The sequence below is a fragment of the Stegostoma tigrinum genome, chromosome 39, assembly GCF_030684315.1.
Source record: "Stegostoma tigrinum isolate sSteTig4 chromosome 39, sSteTig4.hap1, whole genome shotgun sequence".
NCBI lineage: Eukaryota > Metazoa > Chordata > Chondrichthyes > Orectolobiformes > Stegostomatidae > Stegostoma > Stegostoma tigrinum.
In genome coordinates, this window is record NC_081392.1 from 1,215,379 (window position 1) to 1,240,917 (window position 25,539).

At 39.6% G+C, this 25,539-nt stretch overlaps 1 protein-coding gene across 4 annotated transcripts in view; it reads left to right on the forward strand.

Annotated features, from left to right (window-relative positions):
* Positions 1–10,396, forward strand: part of LOC125447831 (uncharacterized) — a 145,231-nt gene extending 134,835 nt beyond the window's left edge. For all 4 annotated transcript variants that reach the window (XM_048522601.2, XM_048522602.2, XM_048522603.2 and 1 more), the window contains exons 28-29: positions 1,449–1,613; positions 2,709–10,396. In XM_048522601.2, coding sequence (XP_048378558.2) covers positions 1,449–1,613; positions 2,709–3,517 — 974 coding nt within the window. In that variant the 3' untranslated portion in view covers positions 3,518–10,396. The remainder of the gene's footprint in view (positions 1–1,448; positions 1,614–2,708) is intronic.
* Positions 10,397–25,539: the final 15,143 nt, after the last annotated feature.

The window sequence follows — 25,539 nt, forward strand, 5'->3', positions numbered from 1 at the left end:
GTCTGGAGTGCAGGCCCTATGAAGAAAGGCTGAGGGACTTGGGTCTGTTCTCATTGGAGAGAAGGAGGCTAAGAGGGGATTTAATAGAGACATACAAGATGATTAGAGGATTAGATAGGTGGACAGTGAGAGTCTTTTTCCAAGGATGATGACTTCAGCTTGTACAAGGGGGCATAGCTACAAATTGAGGGGTGATAGATTTAAGACAGATGTCAGAGACAGGCTCTTTACTCAGAGAGTGGTAAGGGTATGGAACGCCTTTCCTGCCAATGTAGTTAACTCGGCCACATAAGGGGCATTTAAACAGTCCTTGGATAAGCATATGGATAATGATGGGATAGTGTAGGGGGAGGGGCTCAGATTAGTTCACAGGTGGGCGCAACATCGAGGGCCGAGGGTCCTGTTCTGCGCTGTATTGTTCTATGTTCTGTGTCTACCTGAGAGAGAGCTGGTGCCTTGATTTAACATCTGTCATCGCTGATAGTGCAGTATTGATTCAAATGGCTGTCTGGATTTTGGTGGTCACATCTCTGCACTGAGATTTCAATTCTTCGATTTTCTTATCCAGAGGCAAGAATGCTACCAACTGAGCAACAACTGGTACAATGAAGTAGCAAGGACGTTTGTGTACGATATATGGTTAGTTTATTAGGTTTTTTACATTTGCCCACAAAATGGGAGCATTGAACTGTTTCTGATGTCCTGCTCATCCATCACATCTTGTGCTCCCTTGACTTGCCATGACTTATGGTTCACCAATTCCATTATTAAAATTTTTTATTCTCCAAGTCTGAACAGGTTTAACCACCAAATTATTTAAATAAGAAAGGAGTGGTTTGAGATGACCAGCATCGATGCATTTAAGGGGTAGAACATGATGAAAGGAGGACTGAAGGATGTGCTGATGATGGATTAAGAAGTTTGGCAGGAAATTAGTGAATAGTACAATCACAATATGCTTGGTTACATCAAATCTACAGTGGTTCACTTAACATGGAAAAGTTCTGGTGCAGGATGGAAAATGGTATTCTTGACACTTAGTATGTTTCTGTTATATTGTTGTGCCAACACAACTTAAACATAGAAATCTTAGTTAGAATGAGAAGGTAGTATCTTTATTGTCCTTTGCAACCAATTGTGTTGGTTGAATGAGGGACATTCATCATATCACCAGGCTGACCAGCTACTCTTCAACTAGTGTCATGCCCCATCCAAAAGCCAATCCAACAATGCGTGTGAGTGGCACAAGCGAACATCCTGACTTGTAAAGATGATTCTTACCAAACAGGCATTCTGCAAAACGTACTGGTGTGCTACCAAACAAAATGGGAAAAAACGGTGCATTTAGCTCCAAAACTCCTCCTTTCAGTTCTTGATGTATAATATTTTTAAATACCAGGATGGAGAACTTTTTAACTTTGATCTATTTTCAAATATAATTATTGCAGGAACTCCCTTTCGCCTTCTCCTCGAGAAAATTGCAATTTCCCCCCATGGTGAGGAGTATAGAGAATGGGACTCTCTTTCCCAGACGGAGGCTCCTGGCACAAAGGAACTACCACCAAGAAGTCTAGTCATACACCAACAAGAGGATGCACATTTGGCTTTCTTAGGTAAATAGAACATCACTTAAAAACAAAATATTGTAGATTCTAGAAATCTCAAATTAAAAACAGTGCTGGAGCACCTCAGCAAAACTAAAGTTTTGAATGAGAGATTTAAAAAGACGAGTGGCAATTTTTTTTAACACACAGGGTGGTTCCTGTGTGGAATGAACTTGCAGGGGATATGGTGGATGCAAATACAATTACAATGTTTAAAAGACATTTGGATAAGTAAATGAATTGGGAAGGTTTGGAGGGATATGGGCCAGGAGCAGGCAAGTGGGGATAGTCTAGTTTGGGATTATGTCTAGTGTGGACTGGTTGGACCGAAGGTTCTGTTTCCTTGCTGTATGGCTCTATAACTCTACATTAGAGCCAAGAACTTCATAAAAACAATGTTGAGCTAATTTAAGCATGTTAAAAGGTGTTGAGATTGTGCAACATTGCCCTGTCCAGAAATACTATGAGTAATTTATTGGGCAGATGGGGTACGGTGAAAAGATCTAAGTTTGTTGCTGCACAAAGAAAGTTTGGACATACCAACATTGTAATAAATGAAGTTGATCTTTTGATATCCTTGCACTATTCCATTTTGGAATTCTTGTCTTTGACAATCAAATTAACTTTATTAAATGACCAATGTTGGTTTTTCAAAAAAAATGTGAGAAATCTTATTGTCTGAGTCACCTAGAGGTCATAGTATTCAGAATCAGTCAGCCACTCACACCTATGGTTGTTGCATTAACTGAAATAATGTGACACATTTTGAGCAGGTCAATGGCTTTGACTGTGATGGAGCTCATAATGAATTTTCTTTTCATCAGTCATCCAGCATTGGAACAGATCCTTTTGGTCCAATCTGTCCATGCCGAACGTAATCCCAAACCAAGCAAGTTCCATCTACCTGCTCTTAGCCCATATTTCTCCAAACCATTCTTATTCATATACTTAACTGAGTATTTTTTAAACTGTTTATAAATGATAGTTTTAATAGCTTTGTAAGCATTTAGGCATCGCTGACAGAGCTAGCATTTATTGTTCCACCTCAAAGGATTCATAACTTGTTTTTTAGTGTAATAACACTTCTCTTTTTCTTTGATATAGAGGGCTATTCACAAATGACATCAGCAACACAGCCTAAAGAAGAAATGCAAATGCAGAAACTTCCAGAAAGATTGGAAAACATTTCTGGGACAGCATCAACAACCATCGATCTAGCATCAAGGAACCTTAAGATTGTGCAGGATGAGAAACAGTGTGCAAATGCAGTGGGTCTGAGTTTCAAATCTGCAAAAGATCTGCTATCAAATGGGGACATTAAAAAACCATCACAGGATGCTTTGTATTGGTCAAATTCAGTAGGTAAGGACTATTCTGCAGACTCGTTTGAAAAGGATCAGGTAGATTCAAAATCAACGGTAAAAGGGAAACTGCAGGTTAGCAGATCAACAAAAGGGCAGGACATTCTTCAAAAACTGGCTAAGAAGGTGCAAGAGGCTGGAATTAAACCATGGACTTGGAAATCAAAACGTGAAGATTCAGAAAGTGTCTCTCAAAACTTGTTCGACAGTGAGAGCAAGTCAATGCAATGTTTCCAAAAGGCTTCCACCTCCGATAATGAGAGCTCTGTTACCCAGTATGTGTATACAGAGACTCCTGATCTCCTTGTGGAAGATAAAAGCTTACATAATTTTCTGCCAGGCCAAACATTGAAGCATGCTGCTTCGTTGAACAAAGGAGATGCAGATCAATTGGAGGCTGAGCTAGACATGGATTCGGTTTCCTCTGATGGTTCTACAACAGCAACATGTGCAGTCAGGGAGCCCAAAATATTTATATCTTCCGTGGACATTCATTCTGCCAATGAAGCAAATGCAAATGGGGGCTATTTGTTACTAGATTCCACACAGTAGAATTTGAAATTAAAAGTCTCTGACTCTTAAAATGATACTGTCCTACACTGTATTCCATTGCTGTGCTCACGATCTTTCCACGCCTTAATAGAAAGACTTGTCTGGGCAATAGAAGGCCAGAACATTTGGGCAGCTTTTGGAATAACTGAGCCCTAACCAAGACAAGTTTTGAAATTTAATTGCACAGACTGTACCCTATGCTAATGTTGGATTTGATCAACTCAAAGTTTACACACCGCCCTTTTAAGCTGTTCAAGAAAGTCTTGCAAAGTCACTTCCCTCATCCAGCCGAAAATGAGAATGAAAAGGATTACCTGTATGAGCAAATAGAATTGCAAGTTGTAGAGATGCAATATTAACACTATTGAGGGTGGAAGAGTTGGAAATCGAACCAGACTGATCATTGCAATTCCAATGTGACGAACACATCCCTGAAAATTAGAATATCTGTCAGAGTGTTTGTATTTATGAAGATTTCAACAGTAATGAACTCACTCCTCCGTCGCATCCCACATAGGTCAGTACTTGAGGCAAACTGCTTAATTTACCAAAAAAGTGTTCTTTCTTATGGCAGTGAGAAAACCCAGATTTTGCCTTATTAGGAAACAAAACGTCTGTGCAGTTTTAAGAGAACAAGTTCACTTCATGTGTTAAGATCTGAATTTCTGAAGGCTGGGGCCCCACTGTGGTAAATGCTGAATTGCTTGCTCTGCATAACCTAGAGTGATAGTGGACGAATCTATAATGTTAAAATGTGCATAACCTTTTATAAATTTGGATTTTGTACTTCACAGTATAGGTTAGAACTTCGGTCCAAGTTTAAACATGGTCTTACGTGGAATGAATACATTTTGCAGAAATACACATGCACAATTCTTTCCCATTTATAGCTGTTAATTTTCAAATATCCAGCAGTTTGCAACGGTCTTTCATTTATGTTTTCTCCTCCAGGTTTTCAGTTTGTATTTAAAAGTTTTGAAATCTTACAATAATATTAAAATAGATGAGGGAAGACAGTCTTAAGAAAATTTGGACCTGTTCTAAAACAACTGCTTGTGGGCTCCAATAGAAAGCACTCAGCTGATTAGGGACTTCAAAGATATAAATTCCTCAAGAATTGCACAATGCACACTTATGTAACAATACACTATATTGTGGGAATTTTGTACTACGCTCTGAATAGCCTTTCTTGGGGTAATATGTAACACTGTTCAATGTACTTATTCTTGATTGTGAGATTAGTCATTTTCTTTTGATATTGAGTTATTGGATATGAAACTAATTTCCTCTTGGAGCTGGTGCCTCATCCTGGCAAAAACTGGAGTGATGAAGATCGAATGCAGCAGAGGATGAAGTTTGAGTATTCTGAAGTAGCCCATAGCTTGCTTAGGGCAACTCCATTGTTGTGAGCTGTAGGCATAAAAATTCAATTCTCTCTATTGTATTGTTTTGGGGAATGGCCCGCATTTCTTGGGTAGGTGTAAAATCATGCTATTATCCTTGCATAGCACTTCAGTATGGAGGCTTCGATCTAGTGTCCAGCATCTGTATAAACCTGTTCTAATTACTTGGGCTTTGACGACGATATCCTTCATGTGCCTCAAGTCTCACTTGTCATTTGTATAAATCACTCATTTTCTATTTCTGTTCTTTTAATTGGATTTCTGTTTTCAATTTGTGGATCTGAATTTTGAGAGCTGCTGTTAACACTTACCTCAGAAATGGGCAAATCCTATATTAGGGCTTCAAGATTGCCTATACATAAACTCATGCAACTTGTTGAGAACTGGGTGTCTACAGGATTCCTTGTACATTTCCGATGCAGTAAGATTGCATGGGCACCCGTAGGTGTGATGGTTTATTAAAGCAAATTACTGCAGATGTCTGAAATTTGAAATAAAAATGGAGAATACTGGAGAAACTCAGCAAGAGAAAGAGTCAATGGTTCAAGTTCAATATGACTTCTTCAGAACAGTCATATTGGACTTGAAATGGTAACATTATTTCTCCTCCCTTCTCTCTCTCTCTCTCTCTCTCTCTCTCTCTTTTCTATCTCTTCCCAACACCTGACCTTTCACAAGCTGCCAGACCTCTGAATTTCTCCAGCATACTGTTTCGATGGTTTGTTTCTGTACTTTGCCGTAAGTCTGCTCCTTTTGTATATATTACGACAGATTCTGCATGGGTAGGAGAATTGGTCCAAGTGATATTAGGATATCTCAATGGAAAAATACAGTTTTTTTTTACTTAATATCCCTTTTGAGTCTTCTCACTGCACATTGTATTTTACTGTATACTACACACATTTCAAGGACTGTCTTTCACTGGATTTTAGATTGCTGCATGGGATGCACATTTAGTTATATAATAGATTTGAAGAGGTAGTGATCTGTTCTACCTCCTCATAATTTGGATTCCACTATCATGAAGAATGTTCCTCAGATGCTTTTCTCCCACCCACTACTTGCCCCCAGGTTTGGCTTTTTCTTTGTAAAAAAAAGTTGTGTGAAAATGGCCTTTTCTGTTGCTGAATTAGTGTTAATTTGTGTATTTCCTGTTTTGTCAAAAATCCTTTTGAAATTACAGACCTGTCTTGACAATAGTAGGTTTAGTACATTAGAAGTTTGCAATGTGACATAGAAGCAGGAGGCCATTTGGCCCTTCGAGCCTGCTCCACAATTCTTCATGATCTTGGCTGATTTGTCCAACCCAGTGGTTTAATCCTGCTTTCTCTCCATAATCTTGGATCCCATTTGCCCCAAGCACTATATCTAGCTGCCTCATGAATACGATCATTCATTCAGCTTTTTTGGAATCAGATACTTCCTGTGGTAATGAATTCCACAGGCTCATGACTATTTGGGTGAAGAAATGTCTCCTCATTTCCCTCCTAAATGGTCTACACCAAATCCTCAGACTGTGACCCACGGTTTTGGGCACATTCACCATAGGGAACATCCTCCTTGTATCTACCTTGTCTAGCTCTGTTAGAATTTTATAAGTTTCTGAGACCCTAGTTCATTCGTCTGAACAATTGTAAATTATTTGAACTTTCCTCATGTCAGTCCCGACGTTGCTGGAATCAGCCTCGTAAGCCATTGTTGCACACCCTTGAAAAGGAGACCCGAAATGCATATAGTATTCTAGGTGTGGCCTCACCAAGGCCCGGAATAACTGCAACAACACATCCCTGCTCCTGTACTCTAAATCTCTCACACTGAAGGCCAACATACCATTTGCCTTCTTGACCGCCTGCTGCACCCGCATACTTACCTTAAGAGACTGGTGCACAAGGACACCTAGGCTCCTGTTGCACAATCCCCTATCCCAATTTACAACCATTCAGTCAAAGTGAATAACCTCACATTTATCCAAAATATATAGTATCTGCCATTGATTTCTCCAAACACCCAACCTGTCCAGATCATGCAGAAGGATCTCTGCATGCTCGTCATAGTTTGCCCTTCTACCCAAATTGGTATTATCTGCAAACTTGGAGATGTTACATTTTTTTTCCCTCATACAAATCATTAATATATATTGTGACTAACTAGGGTCCCAGCACCTATCCCTGTGGCACCCCACTAGTTACTGCTTGCAAATGTGAAAAAGACCCATTAATTCCTGTTCTTTGTTTTCTCCTCTGCCAACCAGTGTTCTTTCCATCTCAATATACTTCCCCAATCCCATGTACTTTAATCTTGCACAGTAATCACTTCTATGGGACTTTGTCAAACCCTTTCTGAAATTCCAAATATACCACATTGACTGGCTCCCCCTTGTCAACTCTACTAGGTACATCATAGAATTACAACAGCTTTGTGAAATATGATTTCCCCTTTATAAATTCCATGCTGACTCTGTCTGATCCTGCCACTGCTTTCTAAATGCTGTGCTTTAAAATCCTTGAGAATGAATTCGAGAATTTTCCCAACTACTGATAGTTAGGCTTACTGGTCTATAACTCCCTGTTTTCTATCTACCTCCCTTTTTGAATATTGGAGTGACATTAGCTACCCTCCAGTCTGCAGGAACTGTTTGAGTCTATAGAATCCTGAAAGATGACCACCAATTCATTTGACAGCTTCTAGAGCGATTTCCTTAAGTACTGTAGGATGTAGGTTATCATGCCCTGGGGATTTATCAGCCTTCAATCCTATCAATTTTCCTTGTGCCTTTTCTCTCCTAATGTTGATCTCTCTCAATTTTTCCTTCTCACTAAATCTTGCATCCTCCAATATCTCTGGTATCTGACAATTTTTTAGAATATGTAAGGTCCTTGTACAGTTTCTAAGATAGGTTATCTCATCTTTAGAAAGGAATATTACTGCAGAAAAAGCAACACTGGCAGTATTCACTTATTTGGATGGGAACACTACACTAGAGCTGTTTAAAACACTACGTGAAATGCTAGTCTTCATGTTCCCTCTGTCTGTTACACTAAAGATTATGATCCAGTCAGTTCGACCATTTAGAAATTGCTTCAATGTCAGGACTGGTAACTGTTTATTTTAGAAAAGGAAATAAGTCAAACTACATTTTTTAAACTAGCAAACTTATATTGACTTTTCTTAACGTTATTCATCAACTATTCTTTGCTGAATGATTTAAGCCAAAATCAGTTAATGTAATAGAATCTAGCTTTGATTTCTTTTTCCAAGTGTTTAATGAACTGTGTTGTAGAAAGGATGGCAACTCATAGCTGGTTTGGAGAGGTGCTATGTGGGCAGCAGATGGTTTCTACAATAAACCACTTTATTCTTCCCTGGTGTGAAAATACAGTTAGCTGGCTACTCTTTCCATCCTTGCTAGAATACATTGCTTGAAACAGGGAGTGGGCGTTTCCTGATCAATTTGGGCTTTGGGGAGAGGGAGATGCATTTGTCGTAATTAAAACGTAGACTTTCCTCCCCTCTCTCACCTCCCCATGTTGTAAAACTTAATTAACTTTGGAATTGTATATCAGGATCAATAAAGGGATACAACAGGTTAATCTCTCAGCTCCAATTGTTGCTGATTAATTTTAGTCCTGTTAATAAACCAGTGAGATTCAGGCCTCCATCCTGAAAAAAATCAGCATCAAATATGATTCAGTTTTCCCTTGAAGGAAAGGTGAAGTTTTAAGTAATCCTTTCTGATCACTATAGTTCCGTCACTACAAGTTAAAATTTCTTTCCTATTTTTAATGTGGTGTTTTGGAAAAATATTCTGAAGTATGCACCTCCAGAGACTGTCCTAATGCCCCAGCTGTCCAGCATTGTACTGTATCTTACTTACCCCATTGAGCTGGATCTGCTGTAGGAAAGCAGGTTGATTGGGAGAAGGAGTAGCTACATGGACACTGACTATTGTCTTTATACCATGTTTGAATCTGAGCTGCTTCTGGTTAAATATAAAATTGTGATTTTAATATTGTGGTACTACTCAGTAGGAAATCCTTTCACAAGGACTGACCTAAGCTGACCTTGTTTCTTTGAAAGTACACCACTGCAAAGTTAAAATACTATTTTTATACTTGATCTGGAATGAGGATTAAGTGACAGTCTGTCCAACAAAATGTGTCAGTCCACATCACTTCGACACACCGTCTTAATAGTTACCCAAAAAAATCAACATTAGAAAGCTTTCACAAATTCCCCCGTGCTCTGTTTTGGGCCTTTGAGTATTTGAAAGGCTTGCAGCTTTTGCTTTTGATCATCACAGTCTAAATTTCCTCCCTGCCCTATTTACATGTTTGGAATTGTATCAGAATATGCAGAGATTGAAATGTGGCAGCTCAAGTAAACAGGGCTGCCATGTTCATACAGCAAAGATAATGTAGTTTTATACGTACTGTAGAAGTCTAGTCCACTTCAAGTAGATAACTAAAAGAACAATTTTGGTTCCTTATTTTTGAAGCCTGTCTTCACAGCTAGTCTTCAAATATTGTTTACTCCATGCTGGATGAAAGAATAAATACATCTTTGATACAAGAACTCCGTTGCCTGCACCTTGATTAGCCTGGAGGGAAATGTGGGTTGGGATTTAATTTCAAATTGCTGTCTCATGATCTGATGCTTATAAATAGGATTCAGACTATTTGCATGTTCCAGCACTGTTTCCTACCTAATAGTTCGCAAGATATTAGAATTGCATTCAGATTTGTCAAGGGGAAGTAAAGAAATTATTAGCAACACAGCAATGCTGATGCAATATTCATCCAAGTGAGAAGGTCATAAATCCAATGCCCCATCTAAGACAGCCCAGAGTTTGGTCTAACCCTCCAGTGTATTTTGCAGCAGAGAAATCGCATGCTGTCCTAGACAATGTTTTTTCTTCAATCAGAAATTGTTCAGGAGGCTATTAATTTTATTATTTGTGAGATCTTTTTGTCCAAAATGCCTGCTTTTGTTGGCCATCATAACAATCACTGCATTTCAAAATTGAAATTGTGAAGCACCTGAACATTGAAGTTATGTCATAAGGTGCAGTAAAAATGTGTTTTTTTGTAATTGTAACATAAGGTATTTATCAGTGTAACTAATTAATGTGTTGCAAGAATTCTGTGAAAAGGTGTGGATGTAAGCTAGGCTGTGTGAAGGCTCCGGAGCATGACTGAATCATTTAATGAGGAAAAAGCGGAAGTTGTTCCTTTACTGTTACTACTTAAAAGCTGTAGAAGACACGACTTCCATTATTTTTAAAACTCATGGTATGTTAAAGTGCTCAATCACATAAAGAGTTTTTCTTTCATATTGTTGTAGTACTTTGTGATTATGGAATGAATATCTTATTTTGTTTTTTTTAAATAGCAAATACTGATTTGCTAATGAATTTATCTGAACCTGTTTGTAAAGTAAAATCAGTGTTATTTGTATTTTTAATATTTTTCAATGAAAGGTGCATCACCTAACTGGTGATAATTATTTTTAGTATGAATACTCTGTAAATACAGCAACTATTGCAATTAAAAAGCATATTTGCTGCAAAGCGTTTTTTTATTTTGGGCTGGTGGTTGATTTTTATACATATCCAAGAGACAGTTGCACAATCAAAATAAGAAACTCACGTTCACTTCATCCTCCAACAATTCCCCCCCTTTCATTCCTGACTTTCCTTGTCCCACCCCACAATTACAGCTTTACTCTCGCCAATATTGCTTTCCTGTTCATTCTAAACGCCTAATCCACTTTCCAACATGCTGCTTCTACTCGTCAGATCTTCGCTACATTGAATTTTTGTTTTGCGCGCTGCAAATGATTCATCCTGTGGTCCAGTCCACAGCAGCTGATGGCCTTTGCTACTTTGACCAACTGACCATTCTTCATGTTAAGTATCAATCATGGGCTTATTAGGCTGCAACAATGGATTTTTTAAATCCCTTCAGTATTAAAGGATGATATATTTGAGGTCTTTGAGTTGATTAAAGGATTCTGTTGACATCATTACCTCTAATAGAGGACTGTGGAGCAATACAGCCATGTTTTTCAGGGATAAAGAAGCAATTCCTCCCCCTTGGAAATCTGCTGAAGTTGGGAGTCAGTTTAAACTGAGATTGATGGCTATTTTAATCACACGTGAATATTTATAGAGAGCCAGGTGGATAGTTAGAATGAGTACAAAATAGCGGTACCAGTTTGCAGGACTGAATGCACTGCTACTGTTTCTGCCCAGTCCAAGATTGACACCACCTGTAGTCAGTGTTTAATCTCCAACCTTCCTGAGCTGTTCACATTAAATCATGCTGTGTATCAGAAGGTAACTTGGATTTGAGTACAAGCAGCAAGGTGTTCTGTCTGTCCTCTCAACCGGATATAAGGGAACCTGCAGTTTAATTTGTTCGAGTACGGGAGCTATTTTCTTATCTGATTTCAGAACAACCTTTTAAAGACCTGGCTGTTTAGGACTGAAGCAAGGGAATTACCTCATACACAGAAATTTGAAAATCTTAGCTCCAAAAAGATGTTGGATCATTTTGAAGCTTTGAAGTCTGAGAATGATGCACTTATTAGGTAAGGAGAATGAGAGATAGAGAGTAACAACAGATAACCAGGCTTAAGATACAAATCATCCATGATTTAAATGAGTCAGAAGTCACACAATATCAGGTTGGAGTCCAACAAGCCTATTTGAAATCGCCAAGCTTTTTGGAGCAATGCTTCTTTGTCAGGTGAAGGGACTATAATCTGGTGTTGTGTGACTTTGACTTTGTTCACCCAATCCAACACTGGCACCTCCACATCATGATTTAGCTGAATAGCGGAATGGGCCTGAGGTGCTATGTTTAAAAGCAGGGACATGAAATGATATTTATAAAAGAGTCTGGTCTAGCTAGAGTTGAAATACTTAATGGAAACCCTATTATGAGGTTATTATAGTCATGGAGAAGTTAAGATTAATGTGTTTTAAAAAAAAGTGCATAGGATTGGGGATAGGGTTAGGGTGTATTGAAGTGGGTAGAAAATTGGTTAGCGGACCAGAAACAGTAGGAATAAATGGGTCTTTTTCTGAATGGCAAGCAGTGACTCATGGACCACCCTAGTAATCTGTATGAAGCTATTAACAACATGTTCATGATGTAGATGAGGGAACTAAATGTGATATCTCCAAAGTTTGCAGATCACACAAAGCCAGCAGGAAGAGTGAGCTCTGTGGAGGATGCAGAACTGTTGCAGTGTGATTTGGACAGACTGAGCCAATGGTAGATGCAGTATAATGTTGGTAAATGTGAGGTCATCCACTTTGGTAGCAAACATCAACCTATTTGAATGGCTGTAAATTGAGCAAGGGAATGTTGAACATGGCTTTGGTGTCCTTGTACACCAGCTGCTGACAGTATCACGCAATTGCAGCAAACAGTAAAGAAGGCAAACTGAATGTTGGCTTTCGTAACAAGACGATTGGAGCACAGGAACAAGGATATCTTGCTACAGTTGTACAGGGCATTAGTGAGGCCACATCTGGACTATTGTGCAGTTTTGGTCTCTTATCTGATGAAAGTTGCTCCTGCTACAGAGTGAGTTTATCAAATTGATGCCTGGGATGATGGGACTAATAATATGAAGAGGTACTGGATTGATCAGGATTGTGTTCACTGAGTTTAGAAGAATGAGGGGGCGAAGGGGAGTATCACAGAAACCTATTAAATTCTAGCAGAACTAGATAGGTTAGATGCAGGAAGGATGTTCCTGATAGTGGGGGAGTGCAGAACCAGGGATCAAGTTTTAAGGGTACAGGTAAATCTTTTAGGATGGATGAGGAAATCTCTTCACCCAGAGAGCAAAGATCCTGTAGAATTCATTCGCACAGAAGGTCAAAATGTTGTATTTTCAATAATGGATTAAATACGGGTCTCGTAGTTCAAGGGATCAGCTTGATGATCAGCCATGACAGTAATGAATGGAGTAGGCTCAAGGGGTCAAATGGTGTTCTCCTGCTCCTATCTTTTATGTCTCAATGTTACAAGACATTCACTGGAACATCATTATAAAGGAAAGGCTTTGGTGAGTTTTCATTCCAACAGTGAATATTATCTAATCAATAGATGTTTTAAAGATCAGGAAGTCTTTCTATAAAGCTGAATTGCCAAACAGTAGGAAGTCCGGAATGAGAATTAGGCTCAATTCCGACTAGAAAAGCAAATGATAGATTAAGGGTAAGCTTTTTATATGGTTGACAGCACAGTGTTTAACTATAGACTAATTGAGGCAGGGCCAACATCATTGAATGGGGACTATTCAGAAAGGAAGAGGAGAATCTGGAGGGTGAAGTTAAATGAATTAAGAGCAGCCAGCTTCAGTTGAGTAACTTCTTCCTTTAGACTTTTCATTTTGTGTGATGTGTTCATGAGTGGTATTAGACTCCTCAGAGTCTTTATCTATAATTCTTTTACTTCATTTTTTGCGCAAATTGGTCAAGGGGTAAGCTGCGGGCAAGAGTGAAACACCATATCCGTATCAGTGACAAACAGAATATCAGAAGAGATTATAGGATGTGAGTGTTGGTTCTCGGCTAGTAGGCATTAATTCTGGAACAGATAATGGCAACATTTTTGGCAGCAACTTGCAAAAGTGTTTCTAAGGGCCTTTAGAAGAGAGATAACTACATTGCTGTGGGGTATGGCTGGTGGATTTCCTAACCCAAAAGGACATCAGTGAACTGGATGGATTAGATACAACCCATTAGTTACATGAACACAATTACTGATCACTGGCTTTGATTTATTGTCTGAATCCTATGGACTTTTCAGCTGTACTTAGGAATGCAAGGAAGAGGAAAAGTACATATATAGAATGCCCTCATGGGCTGTTGTGGTGTAGTAGTGGTGTCCCTAATTCTGGGCCAGAGGACCTGGGCTCAAGTCCCACTCCTCCAGAGGAGTGCCATTACAAATGAGAATATGCTGATTTAACTTAGCTAAAATGAAGCCACATTGAATTCAGTGGCTGATTGTTTAAGGCAAGCTGCCATTGTGTCTACTGTCAACCATGCTTTAAGCTATGTGAAAAGGAGTTGCACTTCAGTGCATTGTTACCAGAGGGAGGACCAACATAGGTGACACAAGGAATATTGTTTGACTAATCCTGTTGAACCCCCCCCCCCCCATATAAGCCCATCAGATCCAGTAGCAGAAGACCACAGCCCTAAAATACTTGACAACTACAAGAAACAAGCACAAATTAATGGGAATACCCAGCAGGTATGGCAGCAATCATGGAGAGAATTCAGTTGGCATTTTGGATCTAGTGACGCATCTTCAGAACTGACAGCTAGAAAAAACGGGAGGAAAAGTCTGATTCCCGAAGGGTCTGAGTTGCCCAAACAGAAGATGAGATGTTGTTCTTCCAATTTGCATTGGACCTCCCTGAAGCACTACAGCAGGCTTAAGTCAGAAATGCCAACATGCCATTCCAACATTTCTGCATCCAAATTTGTTGATATTATCCACTTGAGATACATGGGAATTATTAAACACAGTAATAACTGGCTAAATATCCATTTTCTACACTGATATAGCACAGACGATCAAGAAATTGATCAACCCAATATTAATACATAAGCCTGTTCAGCCTATCAGATACGCTGCATTAAGTATCAATCTCGAGGAGGTAATGGCCCAGTGGTATTATTGTTGGACTGTTAATCCAAACTCCCAGAAAAAGTTCTGGGGACCTGGTTTGAATCCCACCACAGCAGATGTTGGAGTGTGAATTCAATAAACATCTGGAATTAAGAATCTAATGATGCCTATGAACCCAATATCAATTGTTGGAAAAACCCATCTGGTTCACTAATGTCCTTTAGGCAAGGAAACTGCCATCCTTGCCTAGTCTGGCCTTCGTGTGACTCTAGACCACAGCAATGCCACTGACTCTGAACTGTTCTCTGGGCAATTGGGGATGGGCAATAAATGCTGCCTGGTCAGTGACACCCTCATCTCAATGAACAAGAGGAAAAAAAAATAGTGACTTCACTGAATGTAGCCCCTGAGCTGCTGTTTTAAAGAAATTGTTCATTTTTTTTAATGTTGCAAATCTTGCAGCCAATATGTTGACATGTTGCTGAGATTAACTGAAGGAGGAGAACTGAGAGGAGCAATCGGAAAGTCTAAATGCTGGACGGATGCAACTGGTAGTTACTCATAGGACATCTGAATTGAAGAACCAGTCCTCCCACCAAATGCACAGAAACCTGCAATCTCTCTTACCACCAATGTTAATTCCACCATTTCCTGAATAATGGAACACTTGCTTATTTTAGGTACCTGTATCCAAGACACATTTTACATAGCACCCTTGTTCTGGTGAGATGTTAAACAGAGATCAATTTCTGCTCCTTACGTTTGTGTAAAAGGAGGACAGGCGAATTCTCTACCTATTACCTCTGGCCATTATCTATCCCTTGACCATTCTTCCCTTATAAATACATTAAAAGGAAGGGTTAATCTGAGGAAGTGTAGGAATCAAGGGGGCAACCGATGTGTAGAGTTGCTGCAGGATGTTGGAAGGGTGTTGAATGAATACTCTTCAGTCTTCAGTAAAATGTAGGTATGGAACTCAGGAAAAGGGACTGTGAGGAACTTGCACAGATTGGCAATAGGAAATGGGGAGGTATTGGAAGCTCTGTCAGCTTAAAAACAGACAAATCCTTTGGCCCAGATGAACTGCATCCCAGGCTACTAGGGGAGGCAAGGCAGGAAATTGAAAAAGGCTCTGACACTTAATTCCTCTCTGGGCATGGGAGCAAGTGCTAGATGACTCCAGGATGGGTAATATGGTTCCACTTTTTAAGAAGGGTGGCAAAAATGAGCTGGAAGATTATAGACCAGTTAGTCTCACATCAGTTGTAGGGAGAAAATTTTGAAAGAGGAAATTAATGCCCACTTGGAAAGGCATGGGTTGATTAGGCATAGTCAGAATGGCTTTGTCAGAGGGAGGTCTTGCCTAACAATTTTTAGAAAATCTGATCAAGAGCATGGGTGAGGGAAATTTGTTAAATATAGTTTACAAAAATTTTAGCTAAACTTTTGACTAGGTCCCACATAAAACACTGATTGAGAATATTAAAGTACATGGAATTCAGTAAAATAGCAAGATGGATCAAAAACTGACTGAGTGGCAGAAGGCTGTTTGAGTGATAGGTGGCCAGTGTCCAGTGGTGTACTACAAGGATCAGTTCTAGGACCCTTATTGTTTGTTATGTACATAAATGATATAGATGAAAGTGTTGGGGGATGTTAAGCAAATTTGCAGATGACACTAAGATTGGTAGAGTAGTCAACAGCAAAGAAGATTGTTGTAGGTTACAGGAAAATACAGATGGGTTGGTCGGATGGGCAGACCAGTGATATTTAACCCTGAGAAGTGTGAGGTGATGTACTTTGGAAAAAGAAACAAGGTGAGGGAATATTTGATGAATGGCAGGACAGGGGGTAGCTTAGAAGAACAAAGTGATCTTGGGGTAATTATTCCCAGATCTTTGAAGTCAGCAGAACATGTGAATAGGATAATTAAGAAAGTATATGCGACACTTGTTTTCATCAGTCGTGGCACAAACTGTGAGAGCAAGGAAGTAATGTTGGAGTTGTATGGAACATTGGTCAAGCCATAGCTGGAGTATTTTGTGCAGTTCTGGTCACCTCACTATCAGAAGTTTTATACAATCTGAAAAGAAACCAAAGTTGACTGCAACATCTGCAGTTCTTGCAATCACTACAGGAAGTATGTAACAGTGCTGGAGTTGGTACAGAGGAAGTTCACCAGTTGCCTGGGGTGGAGAAATTAAGCTATAAAGGAGAGACTAGACAGGCTTGGATTTTTTCCCTTAGAGCAGAGAAGAGTGAGGGGGACCATGATTGAGGTTTAAAAGATTATGAGGGATATGGGCAGGGTGAATAGAGAGCAATTGTTCCTCTCGCTTGAGGGATCAATCAGGAAAGTGCATATGTTTAGGGTAAATGGCAGGGGAATCAGAGGGGACTTGGGAAAAAAAAACTTTTTTCACACAGCTGGTCGTGGGAATCTGGAATGCAATCCCTCTGAAGGTAGAGGAGGCCAGAAATCTTACAACTTCTCAGAAATATTTGAATAAGCACTTCAAATATCATAACATTCAAGGATATGGGATAAGTGCAGGAAATTGGGATTAGCGCATTTTTAATGGCAGTTGTGTCTATGCAGACTCGATAGACCAAAGGGGCATTTCTGTGCTGTATGAATCTATGATTAATGCCTTTGAATGGAGCATCTAGAAGTTATCACATTTCTCTTTATGAGATCTTGATGCATACAAATTGGATGATATATTTCCTACATTTGGGATAGCCCCTAAGAAGAATATGTTGTGGGTCCAGTCAGGAATGAGGCTATTTTCAATCTGGTGATGTGCAATGAGGCACACTTAATGATTGATCTCAAAGTAAAAGATCCCCTAGGAAATAGTCACCACAACATGGTAGAAATCAGCATTCAGCCTGAGAGTGAGAAACATTTGGTCAGAAACAACTACACTAAATGACAAATAACAAAGATACATCCCAACATAGAAGAAAAATCCTAGGAAAGGGATAAATTAACCATGGTGAAATAAAGAAGTCAAGGGTGCTATCAAATTGAAAGAAAAACATACAACATGGCAAAGGTAAGTGGTAAACTAGTAGACGCTAGGAAGCTTAGAGCAGTAGTGGATGCTTGGAGTGCTTGTCCACAGCTCCCTGATGGCAGCAGAATGGATTATTAGGGTAGTTAAGAAGGCATACATAACACTTGCCTTTAACAGTCGTGGCATAGATTATAACAGCATGGAGATAATGTTGGAGTTTCACAGGACTTTGGTTAGGTCACAGCTGAACTTTTGTGTGTAGTTCTGATCACCACACTGTTGTAAAGGTGTGATTGCGCTGGAATGGGTGCAGAGGAGGTTTTCCAGGATGTTGCCTAGAATGGATTATTTTTAGCTATGAAAAGAAGATGGATAAACTTGGGTCGTTTTCTTTAGAGTAGGGTAAGCTGAGAGGGGATTTGATTGAGGTGTATAAGTCTATGAGGGACAGAGAGAGGGTGGATAGGAAACAGCTCTTACCCTTACTTGAAGGGTCAATAATAAGAGTATAATGTCAATGTAATATATTTGGATTTTCAGTAAGATGCAGCACGTGGGCTACTGAATAGGATCCCATGTTATTGAGGGTAGCATGAATAGAAGATTGGCTAATGATAGAAGACAGAGAGTTGGGGTAAAAGGAGCACTTTCAGGTTAGCAATCTGTAACCAGTAAAGCACCATAAGGAGCGCTGGGGCAATAATTATTCACAATGTATATTTATGAGTTGGATGAGGAAAGTAAATGTATGGTACAAAAACAGGTGGGAAGGCAGGTAACAAGATGACTCAAAGACTTTACAGAAAGATGTAGACATGTTAGGTGAGTGAGCAAAACAATTGGCCGATGGAACATAATGTGAGAAAATGTGAGACCATTTTAGCAGGAGGATGAGATCAGCTGAATATTATTTAAACCGACAAAAGATTATAGTACAGAGGGCCTTTGATACCCTTGTTCATTAATCACAAAAAATCTCGCATCCAAGATGACCAGGTAATAGGGAAGGCAAATGGAATCTTGGTTTTATTTCAAAGGAGTATAACAATCAAGAGGTCTTGCTAAAATTATAAAAAAGCACTAGTCAGACCACTGGAATATTGTGAGCAGCTTTGGTCTCCTTATCTTAAGAAAGCTATATTCTACACTGCATAGGCCAAACTGGAATAAAACCGACAATATGGATACACAACTGGTGCCAAGACAGATGACCAATTCTCACTTGTCTCACTAAACACGGAAAATGAGGGCCATGAATTCAACTGGGACAACACATTGATAATTGCACAAGCCAAACAGAGACATGCCATGGAATTCCTGGAAGCCTGGTATTCCAACCAGAACTCCATCAACAAACACATTGAATGTGGTATACAAACCACTGAGAAACAGAACCAGAAGTAATACCAATCACCCCAGCAAACCGAGGCATATAAATAACAAGCAGGACAGAAACATTGATGTTTCACCGGAGGTGCTCTGATGTTGCCTAGCAGATCGACAAGATGTTTGCAACCAAACCCACCGGCTTGGCCAGTGAAGGTTCACGAGGTTGACTCTGGGTATTCAGGAGTTTTCTTCTGAGGAGAAGTTGAGCACATTAGGCTTGTACTCATTGAACTTTACAAAAATGAAAGGAAATCTTGTTGAAACGTAAAGGACTTGATCGGGTTGATGTGGAAACGTTGTTTTCCTTTATTGAAGAGTCTAGAATCATACTCTTAGGATAAGGAGTTGCCTATTTGAGACAGAGATCGAGTTTTATTTTCCTCTGAGGGAATGACTCACGAATTTTTTTTGACCACAGACAACAGTCAAGTCTATATGCTTAGCAATACTCAAGGATTTTTAGTCAGTAAGAATATCAAGGGTTATTGGCAATAGGCAAGAAGAGGAGTTGAGGATGACCCGGCCTAATTGAATAACAGAGCAGACTCAATCAGCTGAATGACCTCCATCTACTCATACATCTTGTGGTCTTCTGTCTTCACTGGCCGTAAAGCAGTTTGATGATGTCCTGAAAATTTGTTAGTTGCTATGTAACATGAGAGTGTTCTTCTTCCTCTAACATCACAAAGGCTCTCCCCACTTTACTAGTGTGGCAATCTTTTATCATTTTCTACAATTTGTTGACATTAAGAATGAACACAAACATTAGAGGCATTTTTGGACCTAAGAATATAAGAACTAGGTACATGAACAGAAAATTTGACACCTTGCGCCTGCTCTGTCATTCAGTAAGATCATGCTTAATCTGCTTGTGATGTTTTATCCACTCTGCAGATTATTAATGACAAGATGTTGGAACTATCCAAATCCTATTCCACAAGTTCCAGGAAACCACTGATTATTAGTTTGGGTTGAACTTCAACTCAGATTTCACTAGGGCAAGAGATAAAAGCTCAGAGTTTTCAATCTGAGGCCCAGTGATATGGCTCTCAAACCTCCAGCAACTTCACTAACATTCCTACTCACTGATCCAGTCTGTTTGAATTTCATTGATCTGTTATTTTGCAAATTGAATATATTTGAAATCAAATGGTAAGATCTCTCCAAATCAACACTCTGAGAAACAGTTTACACTGAATTCAACTGTTATAATTACAGTTGTTTGTACAAAATGTTCAACTCATATTCAAATGTTTTGATAATTTGAAATACTTGAATTATGCGCAGACTGCATTTGAAAATGTTGGGAATATTAATTGGACACTATTAATAATTTACTGAACCAAGAAGTTTGAACACATAATATCCACATAAGGCACACAAACAATCCCCTAAACTGCAAAAAACCAAGTTCAATTGAAGTGTCAATTGGCATACTTACTTCCACGTAATTTTTGACCTAGTGTCCTAAAACAATAAGACGAATAAACAAATGTAATAAAGTACAGGCAGCATCTCAGGAGCACAAAAGCTACAGCTCCTGAGATGCTGCTTGGCCTGCTGTGTTCATCCAGCCTCACATTTTATTATCTTGGAATTCTCCAGCATCTGCAGTTCCCATTATCTCTAATAAAGTACAGGCTCTGCTGAGTTATTGTCCAGTGCCTGTTACTGCACAGTGTTATTGCAGTGTCTTTTATTATTTTCTTCTTGCCTTTTATTATTATCTGTGTTATTGTGAGAGGAGCAGAGTTATAGTAGTAGGGGATTTCAGCTTTACTAACATCGACTGGGATCACCTTAGTGTGAAAAGATAAAACAGGGTGGAATTTTTAATCCAGGGGAGGTTTTTGTGCCATATGTAGATTGCCCTACTAGAGATGGGCAGTGTTGGACTAATCTTAGGGGATGAAGCTAGTCAAGTGATTGAGGTGTTAGTAGGTAAACATTTTGGGGCAGTAACCATAACTCTAAGTTCCAAAGTCACTATGGAAAGGGGTAAGGATAGTGCAGAAGTTAATTGTCTAAACTGGGGGAAGGCCAGTTTCAATATCATTAGGCAGGATTTGGCAAAATATGGACTGGGCGAAGTTAGATGCAGGTAAGCCTGCATTTGAAAAGTGGGAATCTTTTAAAAGTAGTATAACAAGAGTTCAGGGCCAGCATGTTCTTCCAAGAGTGAAGAGCAAGGGCAGAAGTCCAGAGAACCCTGGATGTCAAGCAATATCAAGAGTTTGAAGAAAAAAAAAGTGGAAGCATATATTGGGTACAGAGCACTAAAAACAGGGAAAACCCTTCAGAATAAAGGAGTGTGTGGGGTACTTAAAAAATAAATTGAGAGGCCAAAGAGGGTCCATGAATTATCTTCAGTAGATAGGACTAAGAAATACACTGAAGCATTCTGTAACTGTATTAAGAGCTAGAGGATTGCCAAGCAAAAAGTGGGACCTTTTAGAAACCAAAGGGGCAATCTATGTGGAGAGCAAGAGGAGGTGAGTGATATGTTTCTCATCTCTATTCATGGGGAGAAAGATATTGTAACTGGAGATTACAACTGTGATCATGAGGTTCTATTGCATATTAAGATTAATAAGGGAAGCTTTTAGATGTTTTAGCAGACCTACAGGTGCATAAATCCCACAGCCTGATGAGATGTTTCCTTGGCTGCAATGGGAGTCAAGGGAGGAAATTGCTGTGGGCTTGGCAGAGATATTTTAATACTTTGGCCACCGGTGAAGTGCCAGATGACTGGAGGATAGTTAATATGGTTCCTTTGTTTCAGAAAGGCAGCAGGGATAGGCCAGATAATTATAGACTAATTAGTCTGATATCAGTGGTAGGGAAATTTTTGGAAAAAGTTCTGAGAGACAGGATTAATCAACACTTAGAAAGGGCTAGTCAGCATGAATTTATTAGAAGAAGATTCTGTCTGTCTGATTTCACTGAGTTTTTTCAAAAGGTGGCTAAATACACCAATGACGGTAGTGCAATTGGTGCGGTTTACATGGACTTCAGTAAGGCCTTAATGTGGAGGGTTGTTTTTGTGATTGCAAGCCTGTGACCAGTGATGTACCTCAGGGACTGGTTCTGGCATTCTTGCTTTTCTTATAATGTATATGAACAACTTAGATGTGAATTAGAAAGTTTAATTAGGGAGTTTTCAGATAACTCAAACATTGGTGGTGTTGTTGATAATGGGGTGGATGGTCTCAAGTTGCAGTATGATATTGATCAGCTAGTAAATTGGGCACAGCAATGGCAGATGCAATTTAAACCTTACAACTGTGAGGGGATGCATTTCAAAAGGTCTAACAAGGGAGGGATATACACAATGAATGGTAAGTCTCTAGGGAGTACTGAGGAACAAAGGGACCTTGATATACAAGTTCATAGATCCCTGAAGATGTCAGCACAGGAAAACAGGATGGTGAAGAAGGCATATGGTATGCTTGCCTTTATTGGCCAGGGTGCAGAATATAGGAGCAAGGATGTCTCATTACAACTATATAAAGCATTTGGTTAGACCATAGATGAAATACTGTGTGCTGTTCTGGTCACCACACTATCGGACTGATGTGATTGCACTGGAGAGGTTGTGACTGAGATTCACCAGGAAATTGCCTGGGTCGAAAAATCTCAGTTATGAGGAGAGACTGAATAGGCTGGGTTTGTTTTCCCTAGAGCAGAGGATGAGGAGGGGGATCTGATTGAGATGTACAAAATTATGAGTGGCAGAGACAACGAAAATTGTTCTCTCCTGGCTAGCCTGTCTAAGACCAGAGGGCATAAGTTTAAGGTGAAGAGTAGGTAGTTTAGAAGGATCTAAGCAAAAATGTTTCACCAGGAGCATGTTAGAAAGATGGAATGTGCTGTCTTGGAGGGTGGTGGAGGCAGATACTTCTGTAATATTTAGGAAGCATCTAAATGATCACTTATAATGCCAGGGCATTGCAGTTTATGGAGCAAGTGCAGGTAAATGGGATTTAGTTTAGTCTTATGTTTGTTTGTCAAAATAGATAGGGCCAAAGGGCCTGTTTCTATGACTCTATGACTTCTATGTTACAGTTCTGAGGAAGGGTCACCGGGCCCAAAACGCTAACTTGGATTTTTTTCTTCACAAATTCTGTCAGACTTGCTGAGCTTTTCCAGCAACTTGTGTTTTTGTTTCTGATTTACAACACCTGCAGTTCTTTTGGTTTCTATTTTACAGTGTCTGTTTTGGCAGAATCCATTATTGTACAGTGTCTGTGTTGTTGCACCGTCTGTTATCGTACAATGTCTATATTAATTTACTGTTCTTGCTGCAGCAAAGTAACCCTTGCACAGGGAGAAGATTTCTAACACATTTTCAATTCGTTGCCAGGTATGCTCCTCTTACAAAGTTTGAGCCAAGGGGCTGATCAAATAACAACATGAGGTTAGTTTTCAAAATGAAGTAATGTGTTTTAAATAGCATATTTAAACTTAGACAGTGCCATCATGATTAATCAGCACAAAGACTCCTTGCACCATTTTTGTAAGTGCAGAGTTTACTCAGGAAGTAACACTGGAATAACTGCAACAGTCGACCAGAGAATCTACCAGGACCTCACCCCAGCAATGTAACCTGTTTCCCCATCTTGAAACCAACTCTTTATTTAATAGTTCAACTCAGGAATTAAAGAAATTGTAGAATGATGTGGCTTTGAATCAGTTTATTCTAGCAACCGATTCCCCTTTACAGACAAAAGCAAACAATCTTCCAATTTTATCTGGAGGCATTTCACAATCTCTTCTTAATTTGATTCTTTACAGTGATTTCACAAGTACAGCCCTGAAACAAGTTAATGCAAGGGTTGTATCCTATTGGTCTGTGACTAATACTAGTGCAGCAGGCATTGCCAGTAATAATGCCAAATTCTGAAAAGTTGCCTTAGGCAATGACGTGTGAGAACCAGCTGCTGTCAGTTCCTCCCTATATTCGCTGTACAATAAAGCATAATTTCCTTAGTTCTTTCTTAATTGCACCTTTCTTAAAACAATGTTTATCGGACATAGACATCACTGGCTAGACCATCCCTAATTGCCGTTGAGAAGATGATGATGAGCCATTTTCTTGAACCACTGCTATCTATGTGATGTAGGGATATCCACAGTGCTGATGGGAGGGGAATCTTCCAGGATTTTGACACTGACACACTGAACCAATGATAATATATTTCCAAGTTGAGGATGGATAGGGGCTTGGAGGGGTCTTGTAGGTGTGGTGTTCGCATGCATTTGTTACACTTGTCCTAGGTGATAGATGATGATGATACAGAGGACACATAATATTGAGGGAGGCTTGGTGAGTACATATTACTGCCATTGTAGTAGATGGAATTAATGATTAAATTGGTGGATGAGGTGCCAATCAAGCAGGCTGATTCGAATTAGATAATGTTGAGCTGCTTGAATGTTTTTTTGGAGCTGTACTCATCTGGACATGTGGGAGTATTGCATCATACTCCTCACCTGTATTTTGGAGATGGTGAATAGGCTTGGGAATCAGGAGGTCAATTACTCACTGCACACTTCCTGACCTCTGCTCTTGTAGCCACAGTATTTATATGGCTGTCCAGTTGAGTTTTTCACTGATGGTAGTCTCCCAGGATTTTGAGACTGGGGTTTCAGAAATGATAATGCAATTGAACATCCAGTCGCTTTAGTTAGATTCTCTTTTGCTTGATATTCAGTTACATGACCATCACTGAACTCCCCACTATCAACATCCAGGGGTTAGCACTGATTAGAAATTGAATTAGTCTCACCATTTATACAGTGGCTACAAGAACACATTGAGGCTAAGAACCTTGCAATGAGTAACTCATCTCCTGAGTACCCAAAGTCTGTCCACTGTCAAAAGTCAGGAATGTAATGGGATACTCTCTACTTGACTCTCAACAAGCTTTGCATCATTCACCCCAAAGCAGCCCACTTGATTAGCACCACATTACAAACATCCACTCCCTCTACTATCAGTGCACAGCAGGTACCATCGAATAGATGCACTTCAGAAATTCACCAAAGATCACTAGACAGCATGTTCCAAACCCACAACCATTCTGGGTAATCCAAGATGGAGGACGGGGAATGTTTGCAGCTGTCAGACCTGATCCTTATTTTAGACAATAGACAATAGGTGCAGGAGTAGGCCATTTGGCCCTTCAAGCCAGCACCACCATTCATTATGATCATGACTGATCATCCACAATCAGTATCTTGTTCCTGCCTTATCCCCATAACCCTTGATTCCACTATCTTTAAGAGCTCTATCCATCTCTTCCTTGAAAGTATCCAGAGACTTGGCCTCCACTGCCTTCTGGGCAGAGCATTCCATATATCCACCACTCTCTGGTTGAAGAAGTTACTCCTCAACTCTGTTTTAAATGGCCTACCCCTTATTTTTAAACTGTATCCTCTGGTTCTGGACTCCCCCATCAGCGGAAACATGCTTCCTGCCTCCAGAATGTCCGATCCTTTTTTTAAATTATCTTATCTTATACGTCTCTATCAGATCCCCTCTCATCCTTCTA